The sequence below is a fragment of the Rhizoctonia solani genome, chromosome 8, assembly GCF_016906535.1.
Source record: "Rhizoctonia solani chromosome 8, complete sequence".
NCBI lineage: Eukaryota > Fungi > Basidiomycota > Agaricomycetes > Cantharellales > Ceratobasidiaceae > Rhizoctonia > Rhizoctonia solani.
In genome coordinates, this window is record NC_057377.1 from 1147082 (window position 1) to 1162008 (window position 14927).

The 14927-nt window shown below is 49.5% G+C and overlaps 7 protein-coding genes across 7 annotated transcripts; 5 read left to right on the plus strand and 2 right to left on the minus strand.

The window, feature by feature from the left end:
* Positions 1-796: 796 nt before the first annotated feature.
* On the plus strand, positions 797-4043 carry RhiXN_09807 (ubiquitin carboxyl-terminal hydrolase; the record flags this gene model as incomplete). Its single annotated transcript, XM_043329623.1, has 8 exons — positions 797-955; positions 1006-1019; positions 1076-1546; positions 1606-1706; positions 1755-1873; positions 2014-2174; positions 2255-2452; positions 2543-4043. The coding sequence occupies 8 exons, from the start codon at positions 797-799 to the stop codon at positions 4041-4043; spliced, it is 2724 nt and encodes a 907-aa protein (XP_043182457.1).
* A 342-nt stretch (positions 4044-4385) lies between these two features.
* Positions 4386-5531, plus strand: RhiXN_09808 (20S proteasome subunit; the record flags this gene model as incomplete). Its single annotated transcript, XM_043329624.1, has 8 exons — positions 4386-4410; positions 4470-4514; positions 4584-4609; positions 4671-4812; positions 4872-5035; positions 5090-5251; positions 5304-5399; positions 5448-5531. The coding sequence occupies 8 exons, from the start codon at positions 4386-4388 to the stop codon at positions 5529-5531; spliced, it is 744 nt and encodes a 247-aa protein (XP_043182458.1).
* An 84-nt stretch (positions 5532-5615) lies between these two features.
* On the minus strand, positions 5616-6263 carry RhiXN_09809 (endoribonuclease L-PSP protein; the record flags this gene model as incomplete). The annotated part of the gene is made up of 4 exons (XM_043329625.1): positions 5616-5768; positions 5823-5897; positions 5953-6080; positions 6134-6263. The coding sequence occupies 4 exons, from the start codon at positions 6261-6263 to the stop codon at positions 5616-5618; spliced, it is 486 nt and encodes a 161-aa protein (XP_043182459.1).
* A 185-nt stretch (positions 6264-6448) lies between these two features.
* Positions 6449-8358, plus strand: RhiXN_09810 (DASH complex subunit ASK1; the record flags this gene model as incomplete). The annotated part of the gene is made up of 3 exons (XM_043329626.1): positions 6449-6586; positions 6643-6750; positions 6802-8358. The coding sequence occupies 3 exons, from the start codon at positions 6449-6451 to the stop codon at positions 8356-8358; spliced, it is 1803 nt and encodes a 600-aa protein (XP_043182460.1).
* Positions 8359-9026: 668 nt separating this feature from the next.
* On the plus strand, positions 9027-10616 carry RhiXN_09811 (GDP-mannose 4,6-dehydratase; the record flags this gene model as incomplete). The annotated part of the gene is made up of 7 exons (XM_043329627.1): positions 9027-9050; positions 9111-9404; positions 9461-9710; positions 9764-9803; positions 9854-9997; positions 10050-10218; positions 10251-10616. The coding sequence occupies 7 exons, from the start codon at positions 9027-9029 to the stop codon at positions 10614-10616; spliced, it is 1287 nt and encodes a 428-aa protein (XP_043182461.1).
* A 246-nt stretch (positions 10617-10862) lies between these two features.
* On the minus strand, positions 10863-12118 carry RhiXN_09812 (casein kinase II subunit beta; the record flags this gene model as incomplete). The annotated part of the gene is made up of 7 exons (XM_043329628.1): positions 10863-10914; positions 10973-11400; positions 11501-11610; positions 11664-11811; positions 11867-11870; positions 11925-11988; positions 12088-12118. 7 exons carry the CDS (start codon positions 12116-12118, stop codon positions 10863-10865), a joined length of 837 nt encoding a protein of 278 aa, XP_043182462.1.
* A 73-nt stretch (positions 12119-12191) lies between these two features.
* Positions 12192-14870, plus strand: RhiXN_09813 (vacuolar protein sorting-associated protein 33A; the record flags this gene model as incomplete). The annotated part of the gene is made up of 13 exons (XM_043329629.1): positions 12192-12392; positions 12443-12523; positions 12581-12692; positions 12745-12860; positions 12926-13018; positions 13075-13179; positions 13235-13424; positions 13472-13695; positions 13758-13848; positions 13896-13970; positions 14022-14188; positions 14241-14712; positions 14770-14870. The coding sequence occupies 13 exons, from the start codon at positions 12192-12194 to the stop codon at positions 14868-14870; spliced, it is 2028 nt and encodes a 675-aa protein (XP_043182463.1).
* Positions 14871-14927: the final 57 nt, after the last annotated feature.

The window sequence follows — 14927 nt, forward strand, 5'->3', positions numbered from 1 at the left end:
AGCCTTGACCTCGTCATGTCAGAAGTGTCCTCAGTGGGGATTCAAGTTCTGGAAAGTAAGGCATTGGATAGGCGGATGATGTCGGAGCAGGTCCGGTCCGCGCCACAATCGTGGAAAAACGAAACGGACGATCATCAGATGGTTCCGATGCGTTCGGTGAGAGCCTTATGCGAGCTGCCTGTTTGGTGTAGTGTTGCACATGGAGAACATGATTTGGTAATGATGTGGTGTAGCCGATCCGGTGGGACTTGGGTAAGGGTGGGTTGCGAGGCTGGGCACTTGGCGGTGGGTAAAAAAGTACGGACAAAGATGATGGTATATGCGTAGAGCTGGAGGAGGTTGGAGCGGAGATACATATGGGGATATATGATAGATATATGTGGGCAGGTCATGTGGTTGGGGCGGGGAGTGGATATTTGAGGAATGTGTTTGGCCAAGCGGCGCGTGGTGTTCCTGAACTCGTGATTTGATATCGAGCTCTGTCGCCTTGGGTTCTGCGTTGGACCACGACAGCACAGTACTGTATATACTATTACACAGCCGACCACGAGCGCTATACCTCATATACCTCTTCGGATTGCGATTAATTTCTACATTAATCGACTATCGACGGTCAACTGTGCTGGTAAAGATTCGGCTAGCCCCGACAATACCCCGGACCAAGCAAGCATTGGCCGCGCCGCCCAGGACCGCTTGTGGTAACTTTTGTTATATCTCACGACGAGCGAGTGGTATATTACGTGCTTGATATTGGTGACGAGGACAATTGTAATATATCTGCGACCTCGTGGAGAGTATGTCGCTGCTGAAATGGCCATGGCTCAACACCCAGCCCACCCCTGCCGCGCCCAGGCCGATACCACCGCCTCCAGAGACCCGGCCGGCGACACCACCACCCGATAACCCGGGGCTTGCCACTGCACGATGGGACCACAAGCGCTTTGGGATGGAGAATGTGAGTCTTGTTCGTATCTTATCGACCATGTTGAGCTGACGCTGTCTTAGTTTGGCAATACTTGGTGTGTATACGCACGCCTGTCGACTACACTTACTCATATTATTCGTCATATTTCAGCTATGCCAACTCCGTATTACAGGCACTCTATTTTTGTGATCCATTCCGGCAGCTCGTCTGCGATGCACCTGACCGCTCGTATCCCAGCACTCCAGAGGCGATTGCTGCTGCACAGGCCGCTGTCGCACAGCTTCAACCGCCAGCAACTCCCAAGCCCAAACCTGCTCACGTCAGACGCCCTTCGGCAGCCGACATGACCACTCCTGCCCACGCCGGATTCGCTGTTGGCCCCGGCGGTCTTGTCGCCAGCGCCTTCATGGCTCCCCCAGCCGCCGTCCCTCATAAGACAACTAGCGCCCCCACCCCGGCGCCAATAGTCAATGTTGGCCCGGTCATCCCACCATTGCCGCCCTCGCTCTTCTCAGCTCTTCGTTCCCTCTTCATTCACATCGCTGCCAATCCTGCCGACAAGGGCACCGTATCCCCACGTGCTTTTGTAGAAAAACTCAAAAAGGAGAATGAGCTCTTTAGGTCCGTACTCCGGTCTCGACTCGTATCGCCCTGCTGATCATCGGCTGCCCTTCCCTTAGGAGTAATATGCATCAGGATGCACATGAATTTCTTAATTATCTACTTAATTCCGTTGTAGAGGATCTCACTCACGAAATGAAGGCTGGCCCTCCCGAAGACCGTGAGTTTGACAGATGTGTTGTGGCGGTCGTGCCTGACAGCAATAAAGTATCCGGATCCGTTGCCTCGACGTCATCCACCTCCAACTGTTCTCCTCACTTGACGCTTGTACACGATCTGTTTGAAGGAACGCTCACAAGCGAGACGCGCTGCCTCACATGCGAAACGGTAAGTAAGCCCGATCATACCTCCTAACCGGCCCGATGGCCAAGACCAAAAATACACTTCTTATTCTACCGTGCACCCTCCCACGACTTTAACAAATAAACTTTACCCGACGCAGGCGCTGACGAACTATTCTGGCATAGGTCTCGTCTCGTGATGAATCATTTTTGGATCTTTCCATTGATATTGAGCGCAACTCGAGCGTCACGGCTTGCCTGAGGCAGTTTAGCGCGAGTGAAATGTTGTGCCGTGGAGACAAGTTCTTTTGCGATTCGTGTTGTGGATTACAGGAAGCAGAGAAGCGGTACGCCTCATTCGTCATACCCACCTGCCGGTGTGGTAACTTGACCAGCCTATTGACTAAATTATCCTATCGGCCGGCAGGATGAAAATCAAAAAGTTACCCAACGTCCTGGCATTGCATCTCAAGAGGTTCAAATATCAGGAGGATGTCCAGCGCTATATCAAGTTGTCTTATCGGGTCGCATTTCCCTTTGAATTACGATTGTTTAATACTGTAGATGATGCGGAAGACCCAGATAGGCTGTACGAGCTCTTCGCGATCATCGTACACGTTGGAAGGTACTGTGCCTTATTCTCACGCGAGAGTTGATCTGCTGACTTGGTCTTCCTGACCTGAAATCCATTTCCTCATCGGTTTATCGGATGTAGCGGCCCACACCACGGACATTACATCACCCTTGCCAAGCAGCGCGGTCAATGGTTTGCATTCGACGACGATGTAGTGGAGCCTGTACAAGAAAGCGCCATCCCAAAGTATTTCGGAGATTCGCCTGCCGGATCAGGATATGTGCTATTCTACCAGGCGGTGAACACGGATTTACAAGCACTCGGGGTTAAGAAGTCTCAAGTGCCGAGTGTGCCCTCAGAGCCGATTATACCCCCTGTCGTAGTCGAAGCACCGACATCGCCTGTATCGGCCGTCCCGGTTCAGGCGCTAGAGGAAGTAGTGGCCAAGGTATCCCCTGATGTGAGCGAGTCCGGGACGATCGCAACGCCCTCACCCTCGACACCCACACTTTCGCATCCTTCGAGTTCGCCTGCGATGTCCAAACCCGACGGATTACCACCTAGTACAGCGCCCTCAAGTACAGTTGGAAGTGGGTTCGGGCGCCAGTCGACCAAGCCTTCGACCGGCAGCTCCGGCTCGGTGCAGCTTTTCGACCCGGTTTCGAGTGTTAATGGAAATACGTCTATAAATGGGCATGTGCAACATGAGAGCGTACAAAAGGTAGCGGAGCCGGCCACCAAGACCGGGTGGAGCAAAGGGAAGAGCACGAGTTGGTTCGGATGGCCAGGAAAGAAAAAAGACAAGGAGAAGGGTACGCCGGCTTCGTCACGCAAGGCTACCCTTGAGGATACAAGCCACCTTCCAATCATCGACATTAGGCGACCCAGTGCCCCCGCGTTGATGGAGTCCTTGTCAGGCCAGGTGCCCACCGTAAACGGTACGGGCGTCCTCCACGACGAACCCGATGAGACGCCCGGACTTGGCGTCGACTTTGGACGAACGGCCGAGCCGCCGCTCACAGGCTCCATATCGGCCAGCTCGTCAGGCGACCATTTGCTCCATTCAGTTCCGGACCATCGACACCTAAGGACATCTCCACCTCGTGTGTCGCGCTCAGGCTCAGTATCTGCCACAACCAGCGGGTCGACTGGGTCAGGATTACACGTGCCGAGTTATAGTCCGTTACGGCCGAGCCCTAGTCCGTCAAGCTCAGCCTCGTCTGTTTCTACGCCGCTAAGGCATAATGCTTCGGCACCTAAGCTTGGCGTCCCACAGAGCATCACGCCGTTCCCATTGACCATGTCCCCCGTGAAAGAACGCAAGCGTCCGTCTACAGCTTCATCAATTCCTCCAGGAGAACCGCCACTTACGATCGTCCCACCAGTCCCAGCCCTTTCTCCGCCCCCGGTCGTAACCTCACCTATTCGATCACATACCATTGGGCCCGTAGACACACTCCAAACAACCAAAGTCAAAACACCCAAACGAAAGATGTCCTTTTCGAACGCATTCAACTCGTTCGCGCGACGTGACAAATCCCTCGGTAAATTGGGTACTCATGACCGGCGGGCGAGCGTTATCGAAGGCGCAGAAGGACTGTCTCCATTGGTTGTACCTGCCACACCAACTAAACGAAAATAATATCTGCATTGCACTTGTACATTTTTGTTCTCTGTTCTTTATGCCGTTTGTATTGCTTTGATTTCATCCGATCTGAAACAGATTTTGTTGTCGGGTTATTTATGTATGTGCCTATGCAGTGTGCAATGTCGGGTACGATAATTCAAGAGGAATTCAAAACGATGAGACGTATTTGAATCAAGTGTGTTGTGGGCCCGAAAAAATAGATGCGCTCAGCGCTTGGATATAAGAGATTATATGCTCTTGGTCATGTGACTGATTAACCCCGCGACGCGCGTCTGCCTTGCAAGCCTTCAGCTTATCCTACGCTACCGCACGCTATACCTCCGCCAGACACTCAAAATGTTCTTGACACGCTCCGAATACGGTTCGTTCGTTTGGATTGCTGGGGTACGGCATAGCTCTGACAAGTACAAACACTTTCAGATCGCGGAGTCAATACATTCTCCCCAGAGGGTCGATTATTCCAAGGTGCGCAGTGAGCTTGATGTAGGTCCGCCTATGGTATAGGTATGGCGTTACTTACTAGCTGGGCTCTAGTCGAATATGCAATCGAGGCTATTAAAGTAGGTCTCTCCTTGTCTCATTTACAATACTGGAGTGTAATTTAATTGAACTTGTGTGTAGCTCGGTTCTACCACGGTCGGAATCAAGACTCCCGAAGGTGTCGTACTGGGCGTAGAGAAACGCGTCCAATCGTCCCTGCTTGAAGCGTCTTCTATCGAGAAGATTATGGAGATCGACACGCATTTGGGATGTGCTATGTCTGGTGCGTTTCCTATCCCTCGTTCAACAGAGCGTTGTATTGATATTCTTCATGTCTTCTAGGGTTGACCGCCGATGCACGAACAATGATTGACCACGCTCGATTGACGTCTCAAAACCACCGGTTCACATACGACGAACCGATCAAGGTTGAGTCTGTGACTCAAGCGGTGTGCGATTTGGCATTGAGGTTTGGTGAGAGTATGGATAATGAGGATGCAATGATGGTGAGTTTATTTAATGACTTGTTACCTGAGAGTGAGATTAAACTTGAGATCGAGTCTCGACCATTTGGTGTCGCGCTATTGATCGCTGGTATTGATGAACTTGGACCTCAACTTTATCACACGGATCCATCCGGTACGTTTGTGAGATACGAGGCAAAGGCGATTGGGAGTGGGTCCGAAGCCGCACAGACCGAGTTGCAGGACAAATACCACAAGGTGAGCTATGATTCTGTTCCTTTAAATTTAAACTCAATGATATTGGACGTAGCAAATGACTCTTCTTGAGGCCCGTCACTTGACTCTGAAGATTCTGAAGCAAGTCATGGAGGAGAAGCTGGATCATCATAATGTCCAGATTGCTCAGGTATAATATCCTTCCCGAGTCCACAAGCATGACTAACTCGGTATGCAGGTTACTCGGGAGAATGGCTTTGAGATTATCCCCGACTCACAGCTTCAAGAAATCATCGAGGCGTTGGCAAGGGAAGCTTCATGAACTTTATTTTGTATTGCATGTATTTGGAAAATGAAAATCTTTCAAATCTACCCTTGATACCAGGCAGCGTATTCATGCATCAGCCTAATTGGCTAGTGCAACACATTCGATTTCAACGAGCACATCCTTGGGAAGGCGAGCAACCTCAACGGCAGACCTAGCGGGCTTATGAGAACCGAAGAACTCGGCATATACTTGGTTCATAGCGACGAAATCGTTCATATCCTTTAAAAAGACCTGTAAACGGAAGTCATTAGTACGCATGAAAATGAAAGTGAATTAAATACATACAGTGGTCTTGACAATCTTGTTTAAGTCGCTGCCACTGGCTGTGACAACAGCTTTCAAGTTGGCGAGGGCTTGGGCCTAAGATTATACTTAATGTTGTATTGTGCTACGGACTGCGCATGCATCATCATACCGTTTGCTGTTCAATTCCGCCTTCGACGACTTGCATGGTGGAGGGCACCAAAGGGATACATCCTGATGCAAAGACGAAGCCGCCGGCTTTGATGGCCTGAGAGTAGGGACCGATGGCCGATGGTGCGTCTGTTGACGTCTCATGAGGTGAGTAGATTCAATGCGCTTGGATGTCCCCTGACCTTGGGTAGATACAACAGAAAGGGAGTTGGAAGACATGGCTAATCTGAGAGTAGGTACTACAATCGGGGGTCGTGCAAGACGTCGAGTGAGAGTGAAAAGTGAAGGTCGACCGAAAGCACGTAAAGTCATTTCAAGTCTCGGAATCTTGCTCAAGTGATTAGACCTAGATCCGAAAAGCGCGCGCTTCACACTTGCGAGCGGGAATTGGAAATGATAGAGCTATTGGATCCCTGCCTCCATATCTAACCATAGTAGGCTGAGCTATTTACCAATGGGAAACTGGTATTGATTTTACGGTTGAAAGTCTAGGAAATATGCCTGAGGACGGGCTTGACGCGTCGTGGCAACCCACTCCTGATCCAAGGGACATTGTTATACCTGGTGTTGATCCAGATTTGCCCATAACGGTTCAGACAGAGCAGATAGATCAACTTATTACTCTCAAACTGCAGGTAAGCTCCCTTCATATATCTATTCTCCGCAGTCGTTTCTTATATTTTCGATCAAGAATATAGATAAAAACTTTGCGAAATGTCATCAAATCATAACGACTAAAGTCCTTCCTTCTCTAAAGAAGTACTCTGCTGGGAGCCAACCGACTAGAGACGCGGCCAAGGTGGGACTTCGACCTCATTCTCGTCTGTTACACTCCCTGAACTTGCATTAGTTTTGGCGTGGCTTCTTCGAAGCAGCAGCCCAAATTCGCGTATCCGTCGAGGAAGAAGGGGTGTCAACCCTTGGCGAACGCACGCCAAACGAGGCTTCAAATGATGCGAATAAGACCCCCCAGCCAGGACAAGTATATCACGATGATACTACCGATGGCAGCGATATCACCTTCCGACGCGGAGCTGTCTCTTCTACTCCGCAAGTCCAAAAGTTCTCGCACGTGGCGGACAGTGTCGATCGCTCAGTCGATACCAACGGCTCTTGGGCCCGCTCAGTAGAATCTCCGTTTGAGCGATTCGACCGTCAATTGAAGGATTTGGCCTTTGACGATGACCAGGATACTCAAAGTTCTGTTCAACCCGAGCCTGCGCCTACCACAGGGACGTCTCGCGGCGGAAAGCCTCTCCCTATTCCCCGGTTCGAAAGTGAAGATTCCAGCATTTCGTTACCCAGTGCAAGCTCACACCAGCCTTCGACAAGTTCATCTAGCATTATGTTCACCATCCCCGATCCAACCCCTCAGCCGGCTCGCACAGCATCCTCACCAAATAAAGGAAAGGGAAAAAGGAAGTCTCTTGGTCGCGACTTGAGGCACGAAGTTCTCAAATCCAATCTCATGAACACCGCGAAACCTGGTTCGCGCTGGAACGGAATCACCGACATTCGTAGCAACGCATCGAGTTCGGAACCCACTGTTTCAACTCTTCCGGACGAGAGCTTTGAAGAAGAAACTGTACGAAAACCTCACATTCCTCTTCAGCCTTATTCACCCTCTCGGAATCGCGAGACACTTCAGCGTACTCCCTCAAAGCAAGCGGCTGCTATGCTGGTTCGTAATGCACTTTCCAGGGCGGGAGGTTCGGACCGAAGTATTACTTCGGGCGATACTTCTGTGATTTCCAGCGTCGCTCCTAGTACTTCGTCTAGTACGCGAAATTACGGGGTCGCTCAGTCTTCTAACAGCAGCGCGTCAACCTTAGCATCAAAACCAAACCCAATCCGTGGGCTATTCGGGCTCTCCCCCGAAGATCTCAAGGGATCAAGTCTGCTTGGTGGGTCGAAACAGCAGCAGCCGGAGAGTCAACCGGAAAGATTCACTGGGCCACCCAAGCGCATTTATGCAGAAGAATCGCCCCTCAAATGGCAAGATGATTCTGGGCTGGTTTCGGCCGCTTCATATCACATCCCCCGCCACATCGACACCGGCGAGGACGAATCTTTTGATCGCTCTCGTTCTACAGACTCTTCTTTTGATAACGATGAGACTGAGTACGGTGCCGGATACAATCATCCTCGTTGGGCCGACGACGGGGACCAGGATTTATCAGGCAGACATGGTTCCGAAGAGGATGATGAAACAATATTTGGAGCACGGGAAATCGGTTCGGCGGCATCTCAAGCTCGAACCAACGTGGCTGCTATGGGGGCTAGGTCTTCCCATATGTTTGCACTACCCGACGTAACCGCAACATACTATGGAGGCCGGTTGGAGGATGCGGCGGGGGACGAAAGCCCTACACCATGGGCGCGTTCTGCGGCGGGCCGTGGACGATGATGTCAGTGTACCACCTTTAATCTGCTATTTTGGTGTATCGATAGGCATGTCAAGTCTAATCAATCATTATACCAATCCGACTCGAAATATTCTTAATTTTTCGGGTATCCCACAGTTTCCCCATTTGTATTTGTACCGCGAGCCGCATCGGGGTGGTTGTTCCGCATGGAAAGGACCGGGTCCCCTTCCTGTATATGTATCCCCTCGTCATGATATGTCAGCCCGGGGTAGAAGCCGCCGAACGGTAATACCGACTGGAATAGACGGCTGTAAACGGGAATTTAATTCCAGTCGTAATTTGACTTTGTGTATGGCTCTCCAAACCTACAATCACTGTGGCATTATACCTAGACAATATATGCGTAGTGTATCGCACCGAGATCGATAGCTGCTCAATATAATTTATTGTACAGCATGTTTAGAAGACACCCCAAGTTGACAGCTCGTTGCCCCATGTTCCGAGAGCCCGGCGCTTGTGATTAGCAAGATCGTCATATCGAGGCATCGATTCAGCCCGTGCCAAAACAAGAACTACGACCGCCAACTTTTTCGCGAGTTGCGACCTGCCGACACTCCCGAATTCCAGTTTCCTCAGAGTATATTAGCCGACCTACTTGTCCGAGATCTGTTTCTGCAAACCTTCCCCTCACCGTCTTGAAATAATAATCATGTCCTCTCCCCAGCCTCTTCGTGTACGTGAAGTGATATGATCTAGTGCTCAGAGCTCTGATATGGTTGTTTGTTATATCCAGCGCGTTCTAGTTACTGGTGGTGCAGGTTATATCGGATCTCATGTGGTCCTGACCCTCGCACTTACCCGCCGATACAAGGTCTTCTCTATTGACAACCACCATAACTCTTTCCCAGAGGCTCTCAACAGAGTTTCGAAGATCGCTCGCGATGCACTCCCTGCCGATGCATCCCAGCAAGACCGTGATTCGGCCGAGGTCGAGGCATACACCGCAAATCTTACAAACGAACAGCAAGTCCGTGCTGTCTTTGATAAATTCGGACATGGTGGTGTGTGGGGTGTGATTCATGTCGCAGTGAGTTTTCCGAGCTGCGATTCAACTTTTGGTCGTTCTGAAAATTACCTCCAAAGGCATACAAAGCTGTTGGTGAATCCGGCGAAATCCCCTTGACCTATTATGCCAATAATGTTTCTGCTACTATCTTGCTCGCCCAAATTATGAAGGACTACGGATGCACCAATCTAGTTTACTCTAGCAGTGCTACTGTCTATGGTATCCCCCCTGTTGTCCCCATTCCCGAAACCACACCTCTCAAAGCTGAGAGTGTATATGGACGTACAAAAGTCATGTGCGAGACCCTTCTCAAGGACCTTTGCCATGGTGAGCCCAAACTTGTACTTGTTTGCAGTCAAACTAATATAGACTGAAAACAGCTGAAGCCAATTGGCGTGTTATTTCTCTGCGATACTTTAAGTAAGTGCTGATGTTCAGATCGTGGTTAATCTACTTAATGGATTTTCTAGTCCGGCTGGAGCTCACCCATCTGGCCTGATCGGCGAAGATCCTCGTGGCCGGCCAGGTAACCTCTTGCCCTTGCTTTCTCAAATGGCGGTTGGCCGGGTAAAGGACTCTGTCCTCAAAGTCTTCGGTAACGACTATCCCACTCGGTAAGCCGCTATTTTAGGTGAAATCTTGTGCTAATAACTGAATTCGATGCAGTGATGGTACTTGCGTCCGCGATTATATCCACGTAATGGACCTTGCCGGTGGTCATCTCAACGCACTTGACGCCCTGGATAAGGAGTCCACTTTTGCAAATTGCGAGGATCAAGCTCGATACAAGGCAAGTCTCGATGAATTTGATCTCAAAGAGTCGGCGATTGATGGAGTCTCCTTCGATAGGGATACAATCTTGGCAAGGGCCGTGGTCAGAGCGTGCTCGAGATTGTCCAAGCCATGCGTGTTGCGACCGGGCACGACTACAAGACTGAGATCGTCGGTCGTCGGCTGGGTGATGTGCCCGACTTGACGGCCGATCCTGCGCTTGCTGAGAAAGAGCTCGGATTCCGCGCACCCCAAGACTTGGAGACTATGTGTCGTGATCTCTGGAATTGGCAGTCTCGCAACCCCGAAGGGTACGGCGAGACTCCCAGAGTGAATGGTACTCACGGCTCTAAGCTCAATGGCCACTCGAAGACTGCAGTGGTTAACGACTCTATTGGCGCTGCGAGCACACTCAAGGGCACCACAGTCACAGCGACTGCGGTCGTGGGTGAGAGCAATTGAACAAATGGATTAAAGTGAATGAACTTTGTAGCTATCTGAACCCCCTGTCATCTTTTGCCGGTATCTGTTTTCCATCTATAAGTTTTTTTTGACGCGTGCCGTACATAGCTTCCTCTTTAGTGTATTCATCGAATAGATATGCCTTCATCTCAATAAAGGAAAATAAAATATGACCCTATCCCTGATGAATGATATGCCAAATACTACATTAGGCTAGTATATCCTCTTGTACAGTGACGTGCTGCTTCAAGATGATGGACCAGAAACACTCTCGATTTCCTCCAGGCGCGCAATTTGTCTGATAAGGCGCGGCAGTTCAGTGATTGGGGAGTTATGACTCAGAAAGGGAGATTTACCTATCTCGAACAGCTTCCTGCCATCTCATCCATTTACTAATTTCATGAACCCCGAACCCGAATATTTTTGGTCGATAACGCTCTGCTTTGAGAGCTGCTGCAGCAGTACTTTGCTCCACAACACCAACCCCCGAGGGAACACCCTTATCATCTTCTCCTTCACGACGTCGGCCGTCACGATTTTCCTTGGATGGAATCATGTGTGGGTAGCCCATGAGTAGCATATGGGGGAAAGTGGTTCCAAAATATGCGCCATCGATGCTGCCGTGTCGTGAAGACTTGGGAGAGTAGAGGTCCTCGCATCGTGGACAGTAAAGCTTTACAGCCTTCTCATAGGGGACATCAGTTAGTCCGCATGGCAGGAGTGGTTGGGATTGGCACATGACACGAGGACAGCGACCAAAATCGGCCTTTTTGTACTTTTCGAGCTAGAGCAGGGTAAATCGAGTCAGTCAAATGCCACTGTTACGGAAACGATTGGGGGGTGGGGAGGAGAGGAGCTTTTTCTCCTGTTTCTTAAAAAGTTACCATTTTCGAGAGTCCGCGCGAGGTGACGATCCATCTTGCATGGATAAGGCCATATAAGAGTCGGGCTGATACCTCGACCGACTGCCGCAGTTCCTCGTCAATGTCGTCATCTGTAAAGCGACCTGCGTGAGATCCTCCGACGTGAGCTCTGTATAGCACATACCAAGGTTGTCCGTTACGAAATCGAGAGCTAATTGGTAGTTGGATACTTCCGAGTTCAACCCGGTGAGGTTGAATCGATCTAGAATGTAATCCTCTTCGACCTCGCAAAAGTATTCGTTCCCCTTGGATGACAGGAACCATGAGACCCACTGGTGGCGTTCAGTTGTAGATTAGGCCATTGTATTAAAGTAGTGGGAGGCGTACCGAGCTGTCAAACACGTCAGTAGGGGTGAATACTCGACCATGAAATAAGGCGGCTCACTTGGAGTAATCCGAGTCAGAACCTGTTGATACATCTTCCACTGTGTTTTCGACTAGCTCAATAGCTGGAAATAATTCAAGGTGGCTTTTGTGCTCACTAATGATATAGTGCTTAAGGATAAAAGGTGCTGTGATTTGTAACGTCTAGAATTAAGGATGTCTACTAGTGATGGCTAGGTGGAAGGGGGCCAACATCAAGTAATCTCCGGCGCCTAAATCACTCTCATTCCGCCACCGCCTCCTCGCTCGTTGCTGAACGATTGACTTGATGTCTACTGCTGTTGCACCCATACAACGCTCTAATCCTTCTGCCCACTCCCAATCTCACTCCCACTCGCATACTGCGCCGGCCTCATCTGCCAGTGATGACGCACGGACCTACAAGCACGAACTGGACGATGTGCCGGCGGTAGATGTCGGCGTTCTAAAGGAGCTTGCTCGAAAAGGGCTTATAGACGCTCTCAACTCTGTGAGTATAGTTTAATTGCCCTATTTGTACTCAATTAACCAAGTACCAAGGTTTCTGGCGCGAAAACGCTGGTGCTAGACCCGACGCTCGCAGGTCCGTTGGGTCTGGTCGCCGAAGTGTCGATTATGAAGGTGGGCTTAATAATCAATACTTTATTTAGACTTTATTTAACTTTACCGACATCACAGCAACACGGAGTTGACAAGATGTTTTGGCTTGAACACGGCCCGCTCAATTCCAATAATACCAATATAGTGTATCTTTGTCGCCCACAAGCCAAGTGGATGAAGATAGTTGCGGGTATGTCACTCGAATGCTCTGTCCAATCAAGCATCCAAACCATCTCATCTAGAACAGATTAAACAACACACAACGGAAAGCCTTCAGCATAATTATACTTTGATGCTTGTGCCTCGACGAACGGTCTTGTGTGATAAGATATTGGAGGAAGAGGGTGTATTTGGCGAGGTTTGTGCTAGCTGCTATGAATCAATGGGTCCAACACTACACGATGCTCACCCTTAACGCTACAGGTAACTATTAGCGAGTTTCCGCTAGAGTTCATCCCACTTGAAGATGATCTCATCAGTTTGGAATGGGATAATACGTTCAAAGAGATTTATCTTGTGAGTGATTGACCCAAATGTCGCATTTTCGATTCACATGACTGAACATAAGCCAGGATGGAGACGAAAGCTCCATCTACTATGCCGCTCAAGCTTTATCGACTATGCAGCGGGCATACGGCAAGTTCCCTCGTGTGATTGGCAAAGGAGATGGCGCTAAGGTTTGCATGCCTACTGTGGTATCGGAAAGGAACCTCACTTATTATTTTCATGTAGAAATTACAGTCTCTCATGGCGCGTCTTACAGCATACCCTCGAGTGGGGTCAGGAGCCGCACCTGTCCCTGACATTTCCAAACAATTTGATAGTCTTATTATTATTGATAGATCGACGGACTTGATTACCCCATTCCTCACACAGTTGACATACGAAGGTCTCCTGGACGAATATTTCGGGATCAAGAATTGTAAGTCCGTCAACAACGCTCTCGATATCCATGTTGATGCCGCTTAGCGTACATTGAGGTCAATGCCGATTTGCTAAGCTCAGGCCCTCAGACAAACGCGGGAACCCCCTCGACCAGCGGAGCGTTTGGTGGGACAGCACAAACCAAAAAGAAGAAACATCACTTATCTGCCTCGACTGATGCGCTCTTGAGCAAGCTCCGAGATTCCAATTTTGCGATCGTCGGTAGTAAACTCAATGCAGAAGCGAGAAGACTGGAGGCTGCATACGATGTGAGAAAGATAGATTGATTTGTGCTTTTCGGAACCAAGCCAAACTTATCGTATACTACTAGGGACGCCATAAAGCGCAAACCGTTGCACAACTCAAAGAATTCGTGGGCAAGATTGGTGGCCTTCAAAATGAACACCAAGCCCTTCGACTTCGTGAGTTGGCTTTGTTTTGTTCTTTCGTCCGACTGAGCTCGTTCAAGATACCGGGCTCGCCGAAGCCATCACCGCTCAAACACAAACGGATATATTCAATAAGTCGCTGGAAGTGCAACAAAGTAAGTTTGTTTCTTTTTATATGCTGGACTGTTTTTTCATGGACCCAATAGACCTTCTATCCAGCTATGATGTCAACGCCCAATTGGGCACAATTGAGGATTTGATCTATCAAGAGGCTCCCCTACCAGTGGTTTTACGCCTCGTAGCACTTGCATGTATTACTCAAGGAGGTCTCAAACAGAAGGTCTTGGAGAGCCTGAAACGCGAGATCCTTCAAGTGAGACCCCTCATGTTGCACAGTATGACTTCGTTCATCTGATCTATTTTAGGCATACGGCTATGATCTATTACCCCTGCTGCTCGCGCTTGAATCCCTGCAGTTACTAAACACCCCTCCAGCGAAACCTGCAGTCCCGTTCCCATATCCTTCCCTACGCAAATCACTCTATCTACTTACCGATTCTCCGGAAGAGAACCCAATAGATATGTCATACACCTACTCGGGATACGCACCACTAAGCTGCCGCCTGGTCCAAGCAGTTGTCCAAAAAGGGACTCTTCTTAGCATTGGAACCAATACCGATACTGGGACACGACAAACACAGGCGCATCCAATAATTGGCTGGAAAGGGTTTGAAGACGTCATTAAATCCATCCCTGGCGAAACAGTCGATGTAATTCAAAGTCCTGGGGCATTGGCGAAAGATAGCACAAGCGGAACCACGACTATGGTATTCTTCCTCGGAGGCTGTACATTTACTGAGGTCGCAGCCTTGAGGTGGATGAGCAAGCAAATAAAAGGTTAGTATCGTAACCACTTTTAGACCATAGGACACTGTTTTGAGCTCTACGTGATAGGTCGAAACTTTTTGATTGGAACTTCGGGTATGATTAATGGTTCAACACTATTAGACGGCCTTGCCGCTACTGGGATTAAAGTCCCATCACTGGCTACGTGACGGGTGTTATAATATACCTATGAGCGGCTCCGATTCCAGAAATATTTATGGGTAGCC